The following is a 23,737-nucleotide window of genomic DNA, read 5'->3' as shown; positions in this document are numbered from 1 at the left end:
ATTTTAGGGTTTGGTATCCTGCAGGTGTCTTTTATGTCAAATACTATCCCTTCTATAGACAGTTTACGTAACATCCATCAGCTTTGCTTGTATGCCTGCTTCTCAGGTACCACAGTGGCAGAAATGTTAGCTTATGGTTGTGACTCCTGACCAGTATCACTCTTTGATATGACACCTGTCACTTAGGCTGATGACAATATAGGCATTGGTTCTGATGGCTAAAACCCTATCTCAAGCTTAAGTGTTTCCTTCTTTTCCACAGTTCTTACTGCCTCTGCTAATTGAGAAGGTGGATTCTGAGATTTTAAGTGCCAAGCTTGATTCTCTGCAAACTCTGGTGAGTGTTTCTTCTTGTAGGATCCAGCTATCTATACACAAGTTAGTAGCACTAAAAATACAGTTCCTTGGACAGTGGAGGTCAGTTCATGAACCTCATGGGCCTGGATTTGGGCTTTATTATTGATCTAAAAACTGTATTGCCTTAACATTGTCTTATGCTGTGTGACTAAGAACTGGTCGGTGCTCACCTTTTTTCTTTTTGGGTTTTAAGAAAGGGTCTCTTAGTTCAGGCTGCCCTTGAATTCCTAATCTTTTTACCTCCACTTCTCAAGTAATGAGATTGTCTGTTGCCATAGCAGACTTTGTTTTAGGGGGAGGATGGATGCTGGGAATTGAACCCAGAGCTTCATATATCCTAGGTAAACACTCTTCCACTGGGTACATGTCAACCTTGTGCTTTCATGAGAGTCGGGTGAGCTGTTTTCTGTGCCCTGGGCAGACTGATAAGACACCTTGAAGGCTTTTCTGCTGCAAGTTCACCTCACTTAGGCCCATGTATCCCATAGTACCTTGAATGTGAGCTAGCTGATGCCTGTGGTTCTCTTGGCAGAATGCTTGCTGTGCTGTGTATGGGCAGAAGGAACTAAAGGACTTCCTCCCCAGCCTTTGGGCTTCTATCCGCAGAGAGGTGAGTGTTGGTTAGGTAAAGTCACTGCTGTTAACCGACAGGCATCAGGCATGAGGAGGAGTAGCGTACTTTCCCTATTCTCTTAATTATCCCCCAGTGAAGATGTTGGGTTTTGTAGTGTACAAGCAAAGGGGATACATAGATTGCCAGTGGAATGGCAAGGAAGACAATTCCCTTATGAGGACTTTCTGCTTGATGATAGTACATGACCACCTTTGTACAGCGCCTGCTTCTTGTCCTCTCACGGTGAGGAGCATAGGTCATGGTAGAGAAAGACACTTAAAATAAGGGTCACAGTAGCCTCTGTTCAGCATTGGTAACCTGTTTCTTACAGTGTACCATTTCTAATGGAGCAAAAGACTTGTTGACCATATAATCAATGAAGAAAGTACTACTACACTGGAGTTTTAGTTTCCTTTGCTACGCCCCAAACATTCTGAAACCCATATCCTTCTACACCCCAAGAAAAAGGCAGTGGATGGTTGGGGCCTTATCTGATACAAGCTCACCTCAGTAGCCATGGGATCCCTCCCTGACAGGTGTTCCAGACGGCAAGTGAACGTGTAGAGGCAGAGGGCCTGGCTGCCCTCCACTCCCTGACTGCGTGTCTGTCTTGCTCTGTGCTGAGAGCTGATGCTGAGGACCTCCTTGACTCCTTCCTCAGCAACATTCTACAGGGTAATGAGACCATGGAGCCAGCAAGGGAGTGAGCACCTTACAGCTAGCATTCCTTTGGGGCCAGTGGCCCTCTGTGGGTGGCTCTCATGTGTCCAATAATTTGGAGCTTGCAGCCCTAATTGTATTGAAGACAATTAGATGGTAACTGCTAGCAAACAATTCCAGGTGTCAGTCTCCAACCTCTGATTAAGGGGAATCAGGCAATATTTGGCCTACTCCCCAGGTCTGTGATTGCTGCCTCTCTAGACTGCAGGCACCATCTATGTGAACCAGACATGAAACTGGTATGGCCTAGCGCCAAGTTGTTGCAGGCTGCTGCAGGTGCGTCTGCCCGGGCCTGTGAGCACATCACCAGCAATGTGCTTCCGTTGCTGCTGGAACAGTTCCACAAACACAGCCAGGTAAGGGGGCAGCTGGGACTTGGGTACTGTGGTCCCTGAAGCTCTGCAGAGACTGAACCCAGGTAGATCTGGGGTTATCAGAACTGAAATCCTTTAAAATATTCTCTGACCCCGATTCTCCTTGAAACATTACAGAGCAACCAGCGGCGGACAATCCTTGAAATGATCCTGGGCTTCTTAAAGCTACAGCAGAAATGGAGCTATGAAGACAAAGGTGAGGTCATTTTGCAGCTGAGGTATTCTGGGCAGTTGTTGGGTATAACAGGGCAGAGTAGTCCAGGAGAGTGGACCTGTTCAGACTGTACCGAATGGATTGCTAGTGTCCAGTGCATGTCTTAGAAGCCCAGTGGTTTGAGCTCTTAGAGTGTGCCTGAGATGGTGTGCAGCACTCAGTCAGGGGTGGGCATAAGCCCTTCTGACCTGGCCTCTGTCTCATCTAGATGAAAGGCCACTGAGTAGCTTCAAGGACCAGCTGTGCTCATTGGTATTCATGGCTCTAACAGACGCCAGCACCCAGCTTCAGCTTGTTGGCATCCGGACACTCACAGTCTTGGGTGCCCAGCCAGGTATCAATGATGAGGATGGGTATTGATCTCTCCTTGCATTATTTGTCTTGAGTGAAGATCCCTGTTAGCTGCATCACTGGATGATGTAAATTTCTGATAGGCTTTCTCGGAAGGGTGGTCATTGCAAGGAAGGAAAGATGAAGTTGTGTTATTTCTGACCACAGATCTCCTATCTTCTGGGGACTTGGAGTTGGCAATAGGTCATCTGTACCGACTGAGCTTCCTGGAGGAAGATTCCCAGAGTTGGTGAGAATCTAAAGCAGTTTGAGGTGTCCTGGGCAGTTGTTCCCTACCTTCGTATCAGCAGCAGCAGATGAAGCAAGGGCCAGAGTTCTGTGCTTTGTGGCTGCTGAGCGGTTGGAAAGATGTGAAAGTACTCTCTCTTCTTAGGTATTAAGAAGACCTATCCAGCCAGGCAGTGGTGGCACATGCCCTTAATCCCAGCATTCAGGAGGCAGAGGCAGGCAGATCTCTGTGAGTTTGAGTTCAGCCTAGTATACATAGTGAGTTCTAGAACAACTAGGGCAACACAGAGATACCCTGTCTTTCCTGTCTTGGAAAATAAACAAACAAAATTTTAAAAAGAAGACCTATCCACTGAAGTGTTACAGGATTTGGGTCTTGCTCTTTAGCAAGGCAGCCATGAAAGCTGTTCTTTGGCATCTTCTTGCTCTCAGGCCTTGGGAAAAGAATGATGGGCCAAGGTTCAGCCAGTGTTCTTCTTTGTCCCCAGTAGGGTGGCAGCACTGGAGGCATCAGGAACCCTGACCACTCTGTATCCTAGAGCCTTCAGCAGCCACTTGCTACCTAAACTTGCTGAAGAGCTGCATAAAGGTATATGCTACTCTGTGGCTCAACCCTTGCCAGCAGGGCTTTCTGAAGAGGGCCTTCACACCATCACACAGTGAAAACCTATCTCACCAATTGCTTTCAGATGTGGCTAGAGAGAATGGTTCCAGCAAATGTTCCAAGCATTTCCGCTGTCTACAAGCTTTGTCGGCTGTTTCAACACACCCCAGCATTGTCAAGGAGACACTGCCTCTGCTGCTGCAGCATCTCTGTCAGACAAACAAAGGTAACTGCCAGTAATACTCATCAAGAGGCAGAGCTAAATGGAGCCCTGAGATAGGGCCTGTAAATTTCTAATTGTAGTCATACGTAGGAGTGACCTGGTACCTCTTCAAAATCTATACCTAGTAATGTATATGTAGTAATATTAATATAGTCATTTAGTAAGTGGATATATATATTTTTATATGTTTATGTACAATATGACATTTCAGTAGGAATACACCAGAAGAAAGAAAATGATGTATCTATTAGCTCACATATCTGACTTTTTTGTGTCTTGGGAGAATTCAGAATCATGTCTATTAGGTATTTTGCAATATTTGTGACCCATAGTTACTCTATTGAACATTATATCTCCTGGGAGGATCCTCAGGGTTGCCTGTTTGGCTGTTTCTACAAGGTTCAGGTTCAATGAGAGACCATGTCTCAAAACTAAGGTAGACATGATTAAGGAAGACACCTACAACCATCACCCTCTAGCCTTCATGTGCACACCTAAAAAATTATTCTTCCAGTTCAGTGTGGCACGCAGTATCTACCCTCTCTCTGTTCTCTCTTGCATTTTCCTTTCCAGGCTCTGGAAACCAGTATTTGAAACAGGAAATATTTTTCTTTCTTGTAGACATGGTAAACATTTTTTTAAAAAAGAATGAAAGAAAGGATAGGATGATACTTGGATCTCAAGTCCAACCCAGCCAGTTTCATTATCTTCAGAATGAATGAACTGCTCTTCTTGATTTACACACGTACACTTTCTTCTACCCAGCAATTCTATTTTTAGAGATTTTGTTGTTATATCTGTATGTACGACAGTTGCACTGTGAGCTGGGGATATAGCTTAGTTGGTAGAGCACTTAACTAGTGTGAGTGAAACACTGGGCTGCATTCCCAGCACTGCATCAAATGGGTGTGCTCGCACCTGCCTGTAAAGCAACACTGGGAGGTGGAAACAGGAAGATCATAAATGCACGGTCATCCTAAGATACATAAAACCCTTCCACAGGACCCTGGCTCAGTTCCCAGCACCTACATGGCAGCTCACAAAATCTGTCACTCCAGTTACAGGACCCTAATGTCCTCATCTGGCTTCTGGGAGGACTTAAGCACACATGTGGTATACATACATATATAGGCAAACCACCTATGTATATATGTATATATATACATATATATACACACACACATACACACACACACACACACAGTTTTTTAATTTTAAGAAAGAAAATGCCAGGAAGTACTTTAGAGAAAACTCTACAGAGAATACTGACTTTGTCTCCACACAGGAAATGTGATTACAGAGGCCAGTGGGGTTATTGCTATCTGTCAGAGTCTCCAGCAGGTGGCAGAAAAATGCCAGCAGGACCCTGAGAGCTACTGGTATTTCCATGAGACAGCTGTACCCTGCCTGTTTGCATTGGCTGTGCAGGCTTCAATGCCAGGTAATTTTCTCTGCCTCCATCCTCTAGGAAGCTGGCTTTCTACTAGAATTGGACAGCACTTCCACCTCCTGGGTATTGTAGGTACTGCATGTTGTCCCGTCAAGTACAAATTCCACTGTAATGACCAGTATATACTTGAACTTCAGAACCCTATCACCAGAATCCGTGTTGACAGCGTCAGTCAAAGGGATGCCCATTTTAATTGCTATACAATTAATTTATTAGGATTGAGCTTTGGAGTAAGTCTGGTTGGGTTTCATCTTTAGCTTGCTGATTTTACAAAATACCTTATCTGAATGCTCTGTTCTCACCTATAACATGCAGAATAAAGCGTCTTCTGTGCGTGTGTGTTAGCATCCATATGTTGTATAATCAGAGTTATTGGTAAGGATTGATACCATGTGACAATAGTGCTCATTGTGTGATAGTTGCTATAAATAAGATTCCACAAAGATAAGCACATGTCTTAAAAAAATTTTTAGAAGATCAGCATTTCTGCTTACATTGTCAGGACGCTCCATATTAGCCAGCCTCATTTCCCACTGCTGACTATCATAAGCAAGTACACATTATTCCTTGTCCTGTGCCCCTCGGTCAGATCCTTGCAGCTTTTGCTTCCCTTTGAGGTTTAAGCTGTAGCATTTGTGCAGAATACAGCAGACTTATTGGCTTTCACCAGTACTTCTATAATCCCAGTGGAAAGTGGAGGCAGAAGGATCAGGAGTTCAGATATAGCCTGGGCTACATGAGACCCTGTTCCTACCCTCCCCCCACCAAAAAAAAAAAAAAAAAAAGCCTTTCATCCCAGCACTCAATGGGCAAACAGGTAGGTGGATCTCTGTGAGTTTAAAGCTAGCCTGGTCTAAAAAACAAGTTCCAAACTAGCTAGTACTACATGATGATACCTGTCTCCAGAGGAGGGGGGGTCCTGAAATATTAGGGGCTGGAGAGGTGGCTCAGTAGTTAAAGGTGCTGGCTGCTTTTCCAGGGAATCTGTACTCGGTTCCTGACACTAGGCTCATAGCCACCTGTCACTCTAGCTTCGATCCCTTACTCTCTTCTGGTCTCTGAGGATACCTGCACTCATGCACACAAACTGCCTCCCTCAAACACACACATACACATAATTTTAAAAATAATAATTTTTTTAAAAATGCTTCAGAGTTAGCCTATTATGAGGACAAGAACTACTTTGAATTCTTTTGTCTTTACTAGTTCCACTACTTACACCAGGTTTGACCTCAAGCTCACAGTCCTCCTGCTTCAGCCTTATAAGGTGATACTACAGGCACCCTTGATCCAAATTGGAGTGCTTCTTATTTTTTTTGTTTTTTTCTTGGCCATTCTGGAACTCTGTAGACCATGCTGGCCTCGAACTCAAGAGATCTGCCTGCCTCTGCCTTCCCAGTGCTGAGACTAAAGGTATGCACTACCAGTGGTTCTGTGGATGTACATGTTTTTTGTTTGTTTGTTTTTTCAGAGAAGGAATCATCAGTTCTGAGAAAAGTACTGTTGCAGGATGAGGTCTTGGCTGCCTTGGCATCTGTCATTGGCACTGCCACCACCCACCTGAGCCCTGAGTGAGTATAACCTTGAGTAACCTGAACCCCAGGGAAGGAGAGAACATTCTTGGGGAGAAGCCACCGATAATGCTCTCCCAGTTATCCTTTGTACCTGTATGTAAGTGTGGAGCAAGTTGTTTTAATAGTTTGACAAAAGAAAAGAACCTTTTTAAAACACCACAGACTATTGGGTTAGTGTTGGGGTTAATGGTTTTTTGGTGGTGGTGTGATAGTTTATGTTGTTAGGGGTTTTTAGGTTTATTCACTCTTCTTTCATGTGTAATGGTGTTTTGCCTGCGTGCATATGTGTGTACCGTGTGTGTATGATGCTGATGCAGACAGGTGTCATATCCGCTGGAACTTAGTTAAAACAATTGTTAGCCTGCATGTGGGTTCTGGGAACCAAACTCAGGTTCTCTGCAAAAGCAAGTGCTCTTGACTACTGAGTCATCTTTCCAGTCCTGGGATCAGTGGACTATTTTAAAACTATGTATTGAGGGGCTGGAAAGATGGCTCTGTGGTTAAGAGCATTGGCTGCTCTTCCAAAGGACCAAGTTCAATTCCTGGCACCATTTATGGCAGCTCACAACGATCTAACTCCAGTTCTATGGGATCTGACACCCTCACATCAAGGCACAGTTTAAAAAAAGAAAAAACCTGAGAGGATAGACTTTGATTGGTCTGGTTCATTTCTGTACTGTCAAGATCTAGAATAGAAATTATTTTTTGTGTCAAAGTAACATGTTGAATACGAGAATAACCATGACACCTGCACACAAATACATACCCTAACTCCTTGATGACACCTGATACTTTGTCTCCAGACTGGCTACCCAGAGTGTCACATGCGTCATACCCCTCTTCCTAGATGGCAACACCTCCTTTCTACCTGAAAACAGCTTCCCAGGCCAGTTCCAGCCATTCCAGGTAATATCTGATATCTCTGATGGTGTGAGCCTAGAGTTCACATCCTTCAAATTTAATTTTAGGGCTATTCTGGGATGTGCTTAGGGACACTTGTGCCTACTGCTGGTAGAACAGACCCACAGAAGCTCTTCTTCCTTCACAGGATGGCTCCTCTGGGCAGAGGCGGCTGGTTGCACTGCTTATGGCTTTTGTCTGCTCCCTGCCACGGAATGTAAGTGAGCATTTGAGACCCTGGGACTCAAATGACCTCTGACCTAAGCTGGCCACACTTTGCTTCCCCACTTAAAGTTCTCTTCCATACTGAACTCTGATGTCGCTTTCTATTGACTATTTCTTGGAGTTCAAGTGTCTTCTGGGTCCACTACATGGCCAGGTTTTCTATAGGTGGAAATCCCTCAGCTGAACCGACTTATGCGGGAGCTTTTGGAGCAGAGCTGCAGCCACAACTGCCCTTTCTCCTCCACTGCCGCTGCCAAGTGCTTTGCAGGGCTCCTCAACAAGCAGCCTCCAGGTACTGGGCTGGGCTGGGTCCGGAGCCTCCCTTAGCCACCTAGTGATGAATCTGCAAGTTTAGTCCTTGTCCTCCTTAAAGAAGCTCATAATGACTACTCTCTACCTACTATCCTCAGACTACTCTCAGAGACTAGAGTTTGGCAGAGCATTACAGGGTCCAAGAAGAGAGTAGAAGGAGCAGATTCAACTTACTCCTGCCTTCTTATTCCATCATGGTGCTATCAAGAATACTATTTAAAATATATATTTATGTGTTTGTGAGCCGGAGAGATGGCTCAGTGGTAGGAATGTGTTCTGTGCTCATAGAGCAAATCCGAGCAGCCATGTCAGAAAGCTCACAACTGTCTGTAAGTCCAATTCCCAGGAGATTGTTACGTACTCTCTGGACTCCAGGAGCACCTGCACTCAGATGTACATGGCTGCACACAGACACATGCATACACGTACTTAAATAGAAATATTTTTAAAAGATGTTTGTCTTTTGTATATGAGAGCTTACCTGTATGCACATGTGTGCCACATGGGTACCTGGTGTCCTTGGAAGCCAGAGGAAGGCATTGGATCCTCTGGAACTTGCTTTACATATGGTTGTGAACTACCATATGGCTTCTAGGAGCCAAATCCCAGTCTTCTGCAAGAGCAGCCAGTGCTCTCAACTGTTGAGCCATCATACAGTAGGCCTGTACTGGAGTAGGCAGTTCCCTTTCCAGGTGTCATGTTGGGAGTGCGGCCCCTCTGCCATACGCTCCTGCTGGCACTCTGTCATTTGATTGTCCTTTTCTACCAGCTTCTCGGGTGCTCTGTATTAAATGGTTTGCATTCCTTGTCATCAAAGAAAAAACTACATTGCTGTTGCACCATTATCTCTTTCTTCCTTTTTAGGGCAGCAATTGGATGACTTGCTCCAGCTCGCTATGGACACAGTGGAGGCTGGCCTGGCCTCTGAATCTTCCCGTAATCAGGCTTTCACACTGCTACTCTGGGTGAGGAGGTAGCATAGATGCTGACTAGACGATAATTTTGTCAACTTAAAATATTCCTGTTTGCCCTGTAGTAGTTACTTTTCTACTACTGTGTTAAAATACCATGACCAAGATAGCTTATAAAAGAAAGCATGTAATTGGGTTTACAGCCGGTCTCAGGTGGTCAGAGTCCAGGGGTGGTAGAGCAAAGGCTTGACGGCAGAAACAACTGAGAGCTCACATCCAAAATCAGGAGGCAGAGAGAGACACTCGTAATGGCTTGAGTCTTTTAAAATCACAGAATCCACCCCCGGTGTCATACTTCCTCCAGCAAGGCCACACCTCCTAGTATTCCCTGAACAGCCACTAACTGGAAACCAAATACTCAACACCAGAGATTTGTGGAACACAGACATCTCATTCAAACCACCAAAACCGCTGAGCCACGTATAGCAGGTGTGCCTTGGGGTTCTAGAGTTTGAATGCTGGACCGTGACTACCCTTTTTCCTGATTACAGATAACCAAGGCTTTAGTCCTCAGATATCATCCTCTCAGCACCTGCCTTACCACCCGGGTAGGTTCTTCCTGACACGTAATTGGGATCTAAACAGGAACTTGCCTTTGATCGCATTTACCTCTACCTTTTCTATCTTAAAGATGGATTTCTTTTTGTTGGGTGTGGTTGTGCATGCTTTTTAATTTTTTAATCCCAGCAGTCAGGCAAAGATAGGCAGATTTCTTAATTTGAGCTATCTCAAGAGTTCCAGGACAGCCAGGGATACATAGAGAGACCCTGTGTTAAGGGGGCAGGGGAAAGATCATATGTGTATGTTTCCCATGTGTGCCACATGCATGCCTGCTGCCCCAGGAGGGCAGAAGGAATTGCCAAATCCCCTGGAACTAGAGTTGTGGATGGTTGTGAGTCACCATGTGGGTGCTCAGAACCGAACCCAAGTTCTCTGAATGAACAGCAAGTACTCTGATCTGCCTCTCTAGCCCCTACTCTCTTATTCTTACAAGGTTTTCATCTTTAGTATTTGAAATTTTTTCTTCCAGCATACTTGAAAGGCTTTTTTTCTTTTCACCAGCTCATGGGCCTCCTCAGTGATCCAGAACTCGGCCCTGCAGCAGCTGATGGCTTCTCTCTGCTCATGTCTGACGGCTCTGATGTGCTGACTCGTGCTGGCCATGCTGATGTTCGGATTATGTTCCGACAGCGGTTCTTCACAGACAATGTGCCCGCTTTGGTCCAAGGCTTCCATGCTGCTCCCCAAGGTGTCTGAAAGCTGGTCTCCAAATACATGGAGCCCTCTTCTTGGTCATGGTCCCTACAGTAATTAGGACCCAGATGCTATGTTGTGGTCTGCTGCACTTCCATCCCAGTTTTTCCTTTGATAGGTACATCTGGGCTATTATGAGCTCAAAAGGCTTATTGTTAAAACTGTGTGTGTGTGTGTGTGTGTATGTGAACACGTTTGTGTGGAAGCGAGAAGTCAACACCAGATAACATTTTTTATTACATTTTGAAAGATTTATTTACTTCTTATTGCCTGCATGCCAGAAGAGGGCACCAGATCTCATTATAGATGGTTATAAGCCACCATGTGGTTGCTAGGAATTGAACTCAGGACCTCTGGAAGAGCAGCCAGCAGAAGTGTTCTTAACCTCTGAGCCATTTCTCTATTTAATTACATGCCACAATGTGTCTTCCACTATGTAGGTCCCAAAGATTGAACTCAAATAGTCAGGCTTAATAGCAGGTGCCATTACCCATTGACCTACACACACACACATACGGATGGACACACAGATAGGTGGATGCATGCATTTGGAGGTCAGAGAACATCTTGTAAAAGTTAGTTGTGCTAAATGGGTTCCAGGGATTGAGCTCAAGTTATAAAGGCAAGAGCCTTTATTAGCAGCCTTCCACTTTATTTTTGAGTCAGGATATCTCAGTGAACCTAGAGCTTGCTGCTTTTTGGCTAGCCAGCAAGCCCCACAGGTACTCTTCTCTCCATTTCTCAAGGCTGGGATTACAGGTGTGCACTGCAGTACGTCTCTATTTACTTGGTTCATTGGGATTCGAACTCTGGTCCTTGTGTTGCAAGGAAAACACTTTACCACCTGAGCTATCTTCCTAGCTTCAACCCCACTTTTCTTTAGATTGGTCTCATGCTGTAGCTCAGGCTGTCGTCCCCTTACCCTGCCTCCTGAGTGCTGAATAGGCTTCAGCTACCACACTCAGTATTCTTTTTTATAGACTAGTATACCCACTTAACGTGGATTAGAGATTGGAGTTGAATTCTCAAACTGAATGTCTAACCTCAGTTCTTCTCCTTTGCATCTCCCCACCACCACCACCAGATGTAAAGCCAAACTATCTGAAGGGTCTGTCTCATGTACTCAACAGGCTACCGAAGACTGTGCTTTTACCAGAGCTGCCCACAGTAAGTTCTGCTGTCATCCCTCAGCAAGGGAGAAGGCTGTTCCCATGGCTCAGGCTGGTGGAGAGCCAGGAGCATAATGTGCATCCCATTTTCCATTGCTTCTTAGCTCCTTTCCTTGCTGCTGGAGGCACTGTCCTGCCCTGACTCCGTGGTCCAGCTTTCCACTCTCAGCTGTCTCCAACCCCTTCTACTAGAAGCACCCCAAGTCATGAGTCTTCACGTTGATATTTTGGTCACCAAATTCCTGGATCTCAGTTCCAGTCATTCAATGGTGCGTTGAGCCCAGCATATAACTTTAGTGCCTTTCTCCTTTTGTCTCCCCTGACCTCATTTGTGTTCCAGGCTGTCCGGATTGCTGCTCTGCAGTGTATGCATGCTCTCACTCGCCTGCCTGCTCCTGTCGTAAGTTTTTGAAGAGTCAAGTGCATATTCGGGACAGGATGGTCTCTGTTGTCCAAACTCACATGCACTGACACAGCTGGCTGAGTACTTTTTTGCTTTCAAGTGATATTATCACCCGAGTACACATGGTACACAAAGCTGAAGCAGATTCCCACCACACACACACACACACTCCTGGAGCTCAAAATGGATCCAGTAAATTCTGACCACCTTGTAATACTGGTCATCCTGCCTCTTCCCATCATTTGAATCCTTAAATACAAGTGTGTAACCTCAAAACCTCAAAAAATAAAAATGAGACTGTAGAGACAGCTCATCACTTAAGAGAACAGGCTGCTCTTCCAGAAGACCCAGGTTTGATTCCCAGTACCCACATGGCAGTTCCCAAGCATCTATAATGCCAGTCTCAGGGGATCCGATGCCCTTATCTGGCCTCATGCCACCAGGCATGCACATAGGATAAAATGTTCTTTAAAACTGGGCACATTTCACTTCCATCAGAATGTGAACTGTATAGTGTCAGAAGCAGTATTTCCTGTTGCTCAGTTCAGCAAGAGTAAATAAGATAAGATCATGTCCTCTAACTTCACAGCTACTGCCATACAAAGCTCAGGTGATCCGGGCCTTAGCCAAGCCTCTGGATGACAAGAAGAGACTTGTGCGCAAGGAAGCAGTATCAGCGAGGGGAGAATGGTAAGCTGTAGGCTGAAGGAAGTGATGGGACCAAGAACCTCAAAGTAGCGTTGCAACATTCTTTATGTCTACAGGTTTCTACTCGGGAGCCCAGGGAGCTGAGTCCTTGGTTCTGGCCTAGACCCTTCTGACAATCTAACCTGCAAGTACTAACTATTGAGCCACCCCACCAGGCAAGGAGACCGCTGGCCTGTCTTCCCATGGACACAGTACAAATACAGGGCCTCTCCTGCATGGCTGTGCAAGACACCTAGAGCCCTGATTTCTAATGGATTGTTGAAGAAACTGAGTGAGACTTGGTATTTGAAGAAAAGACCTTGGGTCTTGGGCTGTCCTGTGTCAGGAAAAGGAAGCCGTGCTGCTGAAGAAGGAATGCAGTTGAGTGTGACCTTGAGGGCTAAGGATTGTGCTGTGTGTGCACCTGCCAGAAAATAAAGATTGTTTTTCTTTATCCTGGATGTGCTGTAGTAGCACATCGTCAGTGTTTCAGAGGGCTCCCAGCCCTTCAAAATAAGGTCATAGAAGACATCATGAGCACACTTACTCAGCAGGCCTTCTTGATCCTGACTACCCCATCACCAAGGCAGAGAGTTATCTTTACAAATCAAATGCCTTTATTTTTGCTCCTTCTGTCGCATGTGAGAAATGGCAGTGACCTTGGCAAAAGGCTTAGAGTCTTTGTCCCATTGAGAAGCCAGAATTTTTCCCAAAGTGAAAGGGATGGTGTCTAGCCCCATGCTGTAACCTAAAGAACGTCAGAATCAGCGGTGGACAAAGTGGCTAGTTGCCTGAGCCCGGTCTGGGGCTAACTAACCCTTGTTTGCCTGAGTAAAGGGGCATCCACGTTGTGTCTTGTTCTTCCGTGGCCAGAAGATTGCTCTTCATTGTCCCTATGTAGTACTCTAAGGCAGACCTAATGGCTCTCTATGATCATGGATTCCAAGAAAAGCTGTCCTTGGAAGCTCGAGGGACACAGTAAGCATCAGACAGTGTTCAAGTTGTGGCTCACACGGCCATCACAGAGGCTGAGTGAGCAGTCACCCAGGGAGGAGGGTCCCAGCTCATTCCATTCCCATGGGGTAGGTGACTAGAAGGTAACAGCACCCGGGTCAGCCAGTGCCTGTGAAGAATGACCAAAAAGGAAAATATCTTTAGTTTTGAGTTCATGGTTGTCCATCCTACTTGTGTGGGCTTCTCAATTCAAGTCACATTTTTGTTTCAAGTTAGGGTATCACTGTGTAACCCAGGCTGGCCTTGATCCTACTACCCTGAGTGCTGGAATTACAGCTGTGTTATGCCTAGCCCCAATCTTTTAGGAGGGCACTGCAAGCACAGCAGTAGATGAGGATGAGGAAAAGAGAAAGCACTTAGATTCCTCTGCTTTCAGTAACGGTCGGGTGGGCATGGGGTGAGGGGAGACTGGCTTCCAAGTTTTGGGATTACAGATATGTACAATTGTGCCTGGCCTAGTAGTTTACAGTTTGGAAAATTGTTTCCTTTTGTCTTTTGGACTAGACAGAGCTGGCCTCACACACTGATGTAGGACCTCTGTCATGTAGATTACCTCAGTCTCTCAAAATTGCTGGCTTAAACCCCGGGTACTGTGCTGACATACAATTAAAAGATAATTGGTGACTACGACATCCTAGCTATATGCCCTTTCCTAAGCACTGCTTTCTCAGTACTCTTCTGTAGTGGTCTCTTACACCACAATGTCAGGCTGAAGAGATGATTCCGCTATGGCTAGGCTGTGGTGGCACATGCCTTTAATCCCAGCACTTGGGAGGCAGAAGCCTCTGAGTCTGAGGCCAGCCTGGTCTTCAAAGCCAGTCCAGAACAGCCAGAGCTACACAGAGAAACTCTGTCTCAAAAGGAATAGGGGGAGGTCTGCAGAAGACCTTGATTTGATCCTAGCACCTACATAACAGCTTATAACCATCTACAATTCAGTTCCAAGGGATCTATCCAGTGGTCTCTCCTGACCTCCAGCACCAGGCATGCATATGATGGACATACATGTATGCAGGCAAAATACACAAATACCTTCCTAAAAACAAAAATGTGTCTGCCTCAGGCCCCAATGGATCAAATAAAGAGGGCGAGGGGGTTATTCCTAGAGAAACTAACAAAAATCTGGTCATGTGCGGCTATTCCTAAGGAAGAAACTTGAATTACATGCTCCTCTGTGGCACCAGCCACATTCTTTGCTTCTGTGGATAGACCATTTTTCCTGTTGCGGGAGTGTGCTTCCCCCCAATCACAATATCTGCTTCTGGGTAGAGACCATCTTCCCCCTCACAAAGTTCTGTTGCACAACACTGCTCTCTCTTTCTCTTTACCTTCCTGTGTCCACACCTAGGAACACCTTCCAGTTATCCAAGCAGCCGTAGTTATAAGGATTCCTAAATACCTAGAGACAAGAAAAATACATTTCTACAAATCTCTTCTACTTAACCTTCTTCTCATCTTAGACATGAGAATACAGTTCCTGTAAGCTTTTTAAGACACCTGCTGGCTGGTTGTGGTGATACATGCCTTTGACCCCAGCACTCAGGAAGATGGACTTGTAGAGTTCCAGGCCAGCCAAGCTAAGCTTTAAAACAAAACCAAACAAACAAAAAACCTGCAAACTTGTCTGGTCAGCTCTGATCAGCCTGTTTATTAGATGTAAGGTCAGTTACCCACCTGCTCACCAAGTCCCCTCTGCCCCACTCACTCTGCCTTTGGCCTGTAACCGGCGTCTCTCCTTCTTGTTGATATGCCTTTCAATGCTGGTCTCACCCCGACTGATGAGAACAGCATGCCATATGGTTAGGGCACCCAGGGCCAATGCCACAGAACTAAGAAAAGAAGCAAAATAGAAATTAGAAGCTAGAGACAGTAGAAAATCGAGCTTGTGGTTATGATTGGCTCATGGCCTCTCTGCCTCACTTTCCCTATCGCCTCATATAAGGCCTAGGGGAACATGTATTCTACCTATAAAAGATCTATTAAAAGGCTGGAAAAAAAATTGATACAGAAAGGAAGATGGGAAAATAAGTCTAATGAGAAAAACTTAAGATTTTCCTAAAATACCCATGCTTAGAAGGTAGTGGAGGATAACAGAAGCTTGAGGGGTTGGACTAGGCTGGCATAAATTCACATTCCATCCTCTGCAACAAGTAGCTATGCATTGCAGAACAAACCCTGTTACTTCCTCTAAGTTTCCAATTTTCCTTCTCAGTAAGTGGTGTCACCTACTTTTTGGTTAGGCATCAATAAATAAGGCACTTAACAGGCATGACTGTATTACTGGTGCTTAATAGCCAGCGATGCCATACCCTTATTGTTCTCTGCCTCGAAGTATTAAACAGAAGCACTTTTTGCCAGCCTGTCAGACTAGTACAATGGCAAGTGACTCAGAGATGAGTCCTCCGTGAGTATGGGCACCTACAAAGGTTTTTTTAATACTGCCCTCCCTTAAAACTATCAATACGGACTGGAGAGATGCATCAGTGGTTAAAAATACTGGCTGCTCTTCCTAGAGGTCCTGAGTTCAGTTCCCAGTAACCACATGGTGATTCACAACCATCTATAATGGAATCTAATGCCCTCTTCTGGTGTATGTGAAGACAGATCACTCATATACATGAAAATAAACATTAAAAAAAACTACCAAAACTGAGTTAAATAAAATACCTGCACAGGAACCAGAGGTAGACAAGACTCTTGTGAGTTATTCTTTCTCGAAAGGAGAAGGTAGGTGGTGGAGTCTGGTGGTAAGTCTACAAAAAGAAAACAGCAAAGCCTGGCTCCCTTGCCCTGTCAGTCTCCAGCAACTGCCACCAGCGCCCCAAGCACCTACAGGCAGGAATTAATATGAAACCAGGCAGATAAAATGGGGATTACAGCCACAGAGGAAAGAAGACCAGCAGCCAAATGGGGGGACCAAACCCAGTGGCACCTCACATGGACAGACAGTGGGTAGACAGCGAAGCACAAAAGGAGCTAACTGAGCTTGTCGGTTGACAGCAGTAATGGGACTCCAGGGAAGCCACCCATCTCTAGCTGGCCACACATTTCCTTCACTGTGTGGCTACATCCACAAGAGAGCTGAACCTGGCATGGGCAGGTGGGGGTGGGGTGGGAATGTGAAAAAGCAGCAGGAGTGTAATATACAAGTCCAACATGTACACAGAATAAGGGGATCCTAATAGGAATAGGGAAGGGAAATGATCCGGAAGCTGCCAGACCAGCCTGGTACCTGTCCCCTGGAACCCCATTACACAGACTAACATAGACCCCTTGCTGCTCAGGGCCATCCTGAAGGCAGAGTCCAGGCTCAGCCCAAAGAAGTGATGGCATCAATTACTGACTGCTTCCATGACAGAGACTTCCAACTTGCCCTCAGGCTACTTAGTCTACTGTGACAGCTTCCTTAGAAAGTTCTGGCCTGGTCTGGCAGCCAGCCTGGGTAACTAAAGCAACAGACCCAGTTGCCTAAGTAACTCTTAACCCCCAGGCCTGAGCAGCAGGAGGCAGTGGGGTGGAGACTGCCCACCTGGTTGGCAACTGCCTGTAGTTTGTTCTTGTCAAGCTGTTTCATTTTCTAAGGGGATGAAAACAGTGCTGGTTATACTCTCAGAATTCTAAGACTGGGAGCTACCAACCCATTCCTTGGGGAAAGGTTTCTGCTCTATTGAGTTATTCTCTTCCTATCCATGGGCTCACCTCGATGGCAGCATAAGCCTCCCGGAAAAGGTCCCAACTTCCGTAGCTACAGTAGACACAGCCCAGAGTCATGAAAAAGCAGAAAGAGAAGAAGTAGCGATGGTTATAGTGGCCCACACAATTGTTTAGCCAGGCTGGTGGAGGAATGATTAAGGACAAGATCAAATATAATTAGGGGTGTCCAAGCCCCTACAGTTCATCCTTAGTTCAAGACATCACCCAAGCACAAAGGCAAGAAAACAGGGCAGTTTCCCAAGGTTAAAAGGTAAAAAGTTCTAAGCTTTTCAGAGCTTTCAGATGCAACCAGGAAATCTTAGCCACCTGCAAATATTCAAGCTTACTTGGGTTAGCCAGACGTCTGCATGGAAAGACAAAAACGGGACCCAGAGTTTATCCTGGAACCTCCAGCTACAGAGGCCCAAACATCTTTTGATTCTCCCCAAAAGACCTGCCAGAAAATTCATTTCTCCTACAAGATCCACTCTGGAAAGCTTGTAAACATTGTGCTCCCCCCCAAAAATGGTAAGCTCCCCACAATGCCTCTTCTACTAACTTCTCATGCAGTGTTCTCTGGAGACTGAGGCTAGTTAGATAGCCTTGAACTTGTGACTATGAACCCTGTGCAGTGCTCTGGGGGGTAAAACCAATGGCCTTGGGCTGAAGAGAGCAAAAGGATACGGCAGTGATGATCCATCTTCAGCACACACCTGTGAGGGAGGGACACAGGCTCTGTTACGGTGACCAAAGATCTTGAGGTGTCAGTGACAATCCTTTCCTACTAGGACCAGCATCCTGCTGAGGTGGAAAGGGCACAGACTTTGAAGACAGCCAGGCCTTCCTTCAAACCCAGTCGTTTATTGGCTAGGTGACAAGGAGACAGATTGTCACCTCAGTTTGTATTAAGTGACAATAATGCCTCCCTCATAGGGTCATTCTGAAGACTACATGTCAGCAGACAGGAAGCACAAAGCATAGATTCTTTTTTTTTTCCCCCCAGCAGTGGGGGTGGGGGTTAGTTTTAGAGACAGGGTTTCTCTGTATAGCCCTAGCTATTCTGGATCTCCCTTCTTTGTAGACTAGGTTGGCCTCAAACTCAGAGAGCCCCACTTGCCTCTGCCTCCCAAATGCTGAGATTAAAGGCATGTGCCACCAAGCCCAGCTGTGCCTAGATCTTAACAGGTACTTTGATACACAATTAACTGCAGGGTCAGGTTCTGCCCTAGGGTTACAGCAAAAGGGCCTCAAATGAGGTACACAGAAAAGCCAAAACCCACCTATTACAGATGCTGCAGTGGTGTGTTCGTGCTGGTTTAGGGTAAATGCACTTCTTACAGATGGAGACGGTAGCAATGTCATTCCTGCCCTGCGCAAATTGAGAAGAACATCTTGACCGCTGTAGGAGCCCAAGACTTCTGCCTCAAAACATTCCAAGTCACTCTCCCTCCCACTCATGGGACTGGCTACCACAGCGTGCAACTCTGCTCCTCCCCATTCCCCTGTGGGGTCCCACCTGGGGTGGGTATCCAGGAGGAGTGGTGATGGCCTGGTAGTAATGGAAGACGATGAGGATCAGATTCCAGTGGCTATAGAAGAAATGCCAGCAGAGTCGTGGTACTGAGTAGGTTCGGAGGATGAGGGGCAGGACACACAGATAAGCAATGGCCACAATGGACCCAGTCAGCACGATCACCAGCACCACAAACACCTGCCAACGCCAGTGAGGTCAAGAAAAACCGTGAGCAAATGATACCCATCAAGCCTCAGGAATTTTCTGGGCATGGTAGGTTGGCTCCAAGCTTAGTGTGAGTGCATCAGAAACATACCCAATTCCCCCAAAACACCCCTTTTTCTTGGGCTCCCTGGGAACCATCACTTACCACTCCGAACCAGCGGATCACGTTGTCTACCAGCCAGTAGATCGGCTCAAAGGCAGCATCAACAGCAGTATCACTGCCCCCAAAGGAGTTGTAGAGCAGGGAGCGCAGGCAAACCTTGCCATAACGCCAGCGCTGTACCAGGCCCCGGAGTAGAGGTGGGCAGCGTCGCCTGTAGCCCAGGAGCAGGAGGAGACGCAGGCAGAGGCGAGCTGGGCCCAACAGCAGACTTCGCTGGCCCCGCATGGCTCCTAAGAGAGTATAGGAATATAAGGATCTAGCCTGAGCCTTGTCCCAACCTACCCCATCAGTGAGAAGGCCCAAAGCATCAATTCAGAGGACTTCTCAATTAGGCCAGTCATCAGCTGTGAAAGAAAGGTTAGTTTTCTATAGAATTTCCAATAACACTGTTCCAACCATATTACAGGACGTAGGGACTGAAGGTTCTGAGCCTACAAAAGTCATGTTTACATTATACTACATAATTATGCAGCACATCCCAGGTAATTTACACCTGACGATTCACAGCAGAGAGAAACAGCTCAGTCAGGAGTGTCTGTGAGCAGCACAGGTATGGAGGCCAGAGGTTAAATATCAGGTATCTCTTTCCCAGTCGCTCTCCACATGCTTCTTTTAAATTTACTTTTGTTTTATGAATGCTTGCCTGAATGTGTACGCCTAGTGCCCAGAGGCCAAAAGAAGGTGTCTGATCCCTTGGAGCTTTGGTTACAGATGGCTGTAGAGCTGCAACTGTGCTGAGTCTTCTGCTAGAATAGCAAGAACTCAGCGGGGCCTGGGTACTATGCCTTTAATCCCTGAAGCCGGGAGACAGAAGCAGGCAGATGTCTAAGTTCAAGGCTAACCTGGTCTACAAAGGGAGTTCCAGGACAGCCAGGGCTACACAAAAAAACACTATCTCAAAAAAACAAACAAACAAACAAACAAAAAAAACAAGATAACGACAGTAATAATCATGATGAAGGGCAACTATTTCTAACTGCAGAGCCTTCTCTTCGCTCCCCATCCATCCCTGCCACATACACACACAATTCCTTTTTTTTTTTTTTTTTTAAGACAGAGCCTTTCACCAAACCTGAAACTTACCAATTCAGCTAAACAAGCTCCACCTGTCTCTGGCTCGCCAGCACTAGGATTTCAGACACACCTGTCATTTTACGTGAGTTCTGTGGGATCACCACACTTGTGTGCTTTCCCAGATGGGCCATCTCCTCAGCTCCCTGAAGGTTTTCTGGACTGTCTACAAAGACCACAAAGTGAAGCCCAACCAATACAAACAAAGCTGCCACTATGTCTGACCCTGGCACTGAGGCAGGGTGAGGCAGGGTGTCCAACCTGCTCTGTTAACAGGCAGGATCATGTAACTAGAAGTTTCCTGGTCCTATCCTTCCTACTCCATCTGGGCTGAGGTTACAGGCTGCCAGATGACATGATTTCTTGTTCCCTGTTACTCGGTTAGCCACCACTGGTATGACATAAGATACTTTGTCTCCAGCTCCACTCCCAGCCCTAGGCCAGGGATGTAACAGGCAGGGTAACTTCAGGTATTTGGAGGATGGGGCAGTGGTGGGAGGCACCTGTCTTCCTGGGAGCTTCTCCAGGTGTTCCTGGTTTAAGTACCATCTCTGTGACTGATGCTCCTCCCCAAGTTTCCAAGACACCCTCCTGGCTCTCACTCAGCACTCTCCGTAGCTCCTCTTAATGTGCCCCTGGCTCTGCACACTCACTGCTCAGGCGATAAACACAACTGTGGACATAGCCGCCAACAGACTTTCCATGATAGCTTCATTAGCTACGTAAAAACAGTCTGTTTTAACGATGGACAGGGAATACTGCTCTGTCCTCAGCAACCCCACTGACTTATTTAACAGGCAGCTCCATAACCCAGCAGAAACTGGTCGCAGTTACTCTGCTGTCGAGATGGGTTTCAGTTCAGTAACTGGAGTAAATGTACTCTCCTTGCACCCTGGCTCATCCCCGCAAAAGGCTTTTCAAAGAAAATAGTTAATTACCTTCTTCCACAAGCTTGGGAACACAAAAGTTCCCTTCAGGGTAAATAAATAAATAAATAAATAAATGCCTATGAAGCTGAAAGAATTAACAGGAAATGTAGAAAAGAAAAACCGAAGCTGGGCAGTGGTCGCACATGCCTTTAATCTCAGCCGCAGGAGGCAGAAGTCAGCCTGGTCTACAGAGCGAGTTATAGAATAGCCAGGGCTACACAAAAAAACCCAGTCTCAAAACAAAGAAAAAAAGAAACGAACAAACTGAAAACATTATACTTAGGTCCATCGTACTCTTATACTGGATTGTGGCCAGCTACAAAATTCATGCTTTTTCCAAATCATGATTCTAAGTAATAGCAGTCCAAGACAGAGATGGTGTAAGTATAACGTTTTCAGTTTGTTCGTTTCTTTTTTCCCCACAACAGTGTACCGCTGCACATTCTCTTCTTAGGAATAATGGAGAGTGTTCTAGTTGCTGAAATACTTATGGCGATAGTGTTTCAAACTCAGGTACGCTCCTAGTTTAGAATACCACCTCAGAGCTATCAAGATTTTTTAAAAATCATCAAAAAGCTGGGCATGGTGGTGCATGCCTTTAATCCCAGCACTTGGGAGGCAAAACAAATGGATTTCTATGAGTTCCAGACTAGACTGGTCTACCTAGTGAGTTCTGGGACAGTTAACGACATAGTGTGACACCCTATGTAAAAAATAATGATGGTGTACACCTGGAGGCAAGAGGATCATCCTTGGCTACACAGCCCGTTTGAAGACAGCATGAGAATCATATGAGACCACGTCTTAAAAAAAAAAAATCATTTACCTCCTGCATTCTTGAGTTCTGTATGAAATGCCTACTTCAAAGGCTCAACTGACCAATTCTCTTTTATTTATACCCTATTTAGGGTTCAACTTTACCTAAATAGTCTGTAACCTTAGCTAAACCTTAGTTTTTCATACATACAAATGTATGTATGTACATACATACATATACACATATATATACATACATACACACACATAAGGCCCAAGTTTAAATCAAATGCTTTCTTATAAACACCTCAGTATAATACCTGGCTCATAGAAGTATTCAGTAAATAGTTGTTGAATGAATGACCTGGAGAGATGCAGAGCTGGAAAGGCTAGCAGCTCTACAGAAGCCAGCAAGCACACTCTCGCCAACGTGGTAACACCAAAGTATTTGCTGCTCTCATTCTTTCTGGTTAATAGAGAAACAGAATCGTTATTAGAATCATAGCACTAAAGAACAGTAATTTAGAGGACAAATCAAACCAGAAATCAAACATGTAAAACTGAAAGCTTGTAGATGCTGAACAAATTTGAGCAAACAAAGTGTCAGCCAAGGCTCTTCTCCTCACTTTACCTACAGGAATATGAAGATGAGGAGGCTAAGAAAAGATGTATTGTCTGTGGGCCACAGGTGAAACGGGGGCCTTACCTCAGGAAATAGAGAAAAAGTAACAATTTTAAACCTAAGCGTTGAAGGTGGCAGAGATGATCTCAGTGAAGAGGAGGAAGAAACAAGCACAGCTCCTCCAAACCCTGAGTAGCGCCATCCCTCAGTAGTGCCCTCAGGCCACAGTGGCCATCTGCCACCAGATTAGAGATTAGCAGGCAAAAGCACTTCCTAAATCACCGGTCTCAAAGAAGCCGGACTGGCAGGGACAGAAGAGGAAATAGAAATAAATTCCAAAGCCAACAGATGAAACCGAAATCATGGCAAATTTCATCTGGATAAAAACGCTGCTCCAGTGACCTTTGCCACGTAAGCTGATGAAAGCCATCAATAAAGCACTTTATTGTACTTATTTAGGTTTCTTTCCGGGCTAACGTGCTAAAAAAGAAAGGAAGAAAGCAATAGGAGTGGTAATATTAACGGTCGAGCTGCTCAATCACAGTTAAGGAGCTCACACACTCGAGTAGCTGCCTGCAAGAGAGGAAACTCGTTTTAAAAACCAGAAAAAGGTTGTTTCCCCAAGAGCAGCAGGATCCAACTATGATGGGCTAAGATTTGGGCTGTCTCGAATTATCTTCGAGACTCTGGCCAAGCCAAACCTTGTCTCTGGATCTGAGTCTTCAAACACGTGAAATGGTCAAGTTGGGGTTGCAGGTTAGGGCTCAGTATGCATTCGCACTCAGGAGGGCACAGCCACGCAGGGCAAGCCGTGGAGAAACCAGGAACTTGAACTTAAAGGCCTGGACACCCGGGGCTCGGGTGGGAAGCAAGCGCCGCGCCTTCGCCCTTACCTGCCTCCTGCCAGCTTCCCAATCAGCCAGCTTCAGCCCACTCCGCCGCTCACTGCCTCCCGCTCCAGCTCGAGACCCGGGTCGGGCCGAGCTCAGGATGACCCACCATGGCCCGCAGCCCGCAGCTCCATCCAGCGGACCGGGACCCGCCGCCTGCCCATCATCACCCAGCTGCGCAGGCGCGAGTCTCGGACCGTGCAAAGGCAGAGCCAGGGATCTGCCCCGGGGC

General features: G+C 46.0%; 2 protein-coding genes across 12 annotated transcripts in view; one reads left to right on the top strand and one right to left on the bottom strand.

Moving 5' to 3' along the window:
- Window positions 1-13,083, top strand: part of Mms19 (MMS19 homolog, cytosolic iron-sulfur assembly component) — a 30,043-nt gene extending 16,960 nt beyond the window's left edge. For 2 of the 5 annotated variants that reach the window (XM_055629988.1, XM_055629985.1), the window contains exons 10-31: window positions 263-337; window positions 890-967; window positions 1,507-1,645; window positions 1,892-2,046; window positions 2,182-2,260; window positions 2,487-2,612; window positions 2,777-2,858; window positions 3,346-3,446; window positions 3,547-3,687; window positions 4,970-5,125; window positions 6,606-6,705; window positions 7,512-7,614; window positions 7,757-7,825; window positions 7,999-8,125; window positions 9,010-9,110; window positions 9,608-9,664; window positions 10,179-10,365; window positions 11,455-11,537; window positions 11,644-11,808; window positions 11,880-11,939; window positions 12,532-12,632; window positions 12,707-13,083. In XM_055629988.1, the coding sequence (XP_055485963.1) occupies window positions 263-337; window positions 890-967; window positions 1,507-1,645; window positions 1,892-2,046; window positions 2,182-2,260; window positions 2,487-2,612; window positions 2,777-2,858; window positions 3,346-3,446; window positions 3,547-3,687; window positions 4,970-5,125; window positions 6,606-6,705; window positions 7,512-7,614; window positions 7,757-7,825; window positions 7,999-8,125; window positions 9,010-9,110; window positions 9,608-9,664; window positions 10,179-10,365; window positions 11,455-11,537; window positions 11,644-11,808; window positions 11,880-11,939; window positions 12,532-12,632; window positions 12,707-12,734 (2,313 nt within the window). In that variant the 3' untranslated portion in view covers window positions 12,735-13,083. Of the gene's footprint in view, window positions 1-262; window positions 338-889; window positions 968-1,506; window positions 1,646-1,868; window positions 2,047-2,181; window positions 2,261-2,486; window positions 2,613-2,776; window positions 2,859-3,345; window positions 3,447-3,546; window positions 3,688-4,969; window positions 5,126-6,605; window positions 6,706-7,511; window positions 7,615-7,756; window positions 7,826-7,998; window positions 8,126-9,009; window positions 9,111-9,607; window positions 9,665-10,178; window positions 10,366-11,454; window positions 11,538-11,643; window positions 11,809-11,879; window positions 11,940-12,531; window positions 12,633-12,706 lie in introns of those variants that run through there. The other 3 variants (XM_055629986.1, XM_055629987.1, XM_055629989.1) reach the window with 3 other exon arrangements.
- Window positions 13,084-13,223: 140 nt separating this feature from the next.
- Zdhhc16 (zinc finger DHHC-type palmitoyltransferase 16) lies at window positions 13,224-23,671 on the bottom strand. 7 transcript variants are annotated; one of them, XM_055629990.1, is made up of 12 exons: window positions 23,509-23,671; window positions 22,314-22,459; window positions 19,220-19,467; window positions 18,853-19,047; window positions 18,617-18,705; window positions 18,021-18,049; window positions 17,343-17,476; window positions 17,173-17,220; window positions 16,311-16,396; window positions 15,349-15,472; window positions 14,972-15,042; window positions 13,224-13,752 (listed from the first exon to the last, which is right to left on the bottom strand). In XM_055629990.1, the coding sequence occupies exons 3-12, from the start codon at window positions 19,460-19,462 to the stop codon at window positions 13,638-13,640; spliced, it is 1,134 nt and encodes a 377-aa protein (XP_055485965.1). In that variant the 5' UTR covers window positions 19,463-19,467; window positions 22,314-22,459; window positions 23,509-23,671; the 3' UTR covers window positions 13,224-13,637. The 7 variants fall into 7 exon arrangements, with proteins under 7 accessions (XP_055485965.1, XP_055485967.1, XP_055485968.1 ...); XM_055629992.1 differs by having other exon boundaries at window positions 22,358-22,459; XM_055629993.1 differs by having other exon boundaries at window positions 22,314-22,455.
- Window positions 23,672-23,737: the final 66 nt, after the last annotated feature.

Source organism: Psammomys obesus, unplaced genomic scaffold, assembly GCF_907164565.1.
Source record: "Psammomys obesus unplaced genomic scaffold, mPsaObe1.curated_primary_1811, whole genome shotgun sequence".
In the NCBI taxonomy this organism is placed as follows: Eukaryota; Metazoa; Chordata; class Mammalia; order Rodentia; family Muridae; genus Psammomys; species Psammomys obesus.
This window is presented reverse-complemented; position numbering and strand designations above follow the sequence as displayed.

Coding starts and splice junctions, on each gene's coding strand:
- Zdhhc16 (XM_055629990.1), bottom strand. CDS start 19,462: ATGCGGGGCCAGCGAAGTCTGCTGTTGGGCCCAGCTCGCCTCTGCCTG. Junction 19,048..19,219: donor TGATCCGCTGGTTCGGAGTG/GTAAGTGATGGT, acceptor TGGCGTTGGCAG/GTGTTTGTGGTGCTGGTGAT. Junction 13,753..14,971: donor CTAGGTGTGGACACAGGAAG/GTAAAGAGAAAG, acceptor CATTCTTCACAG/GCACTGGCTGACCCGGGTGC.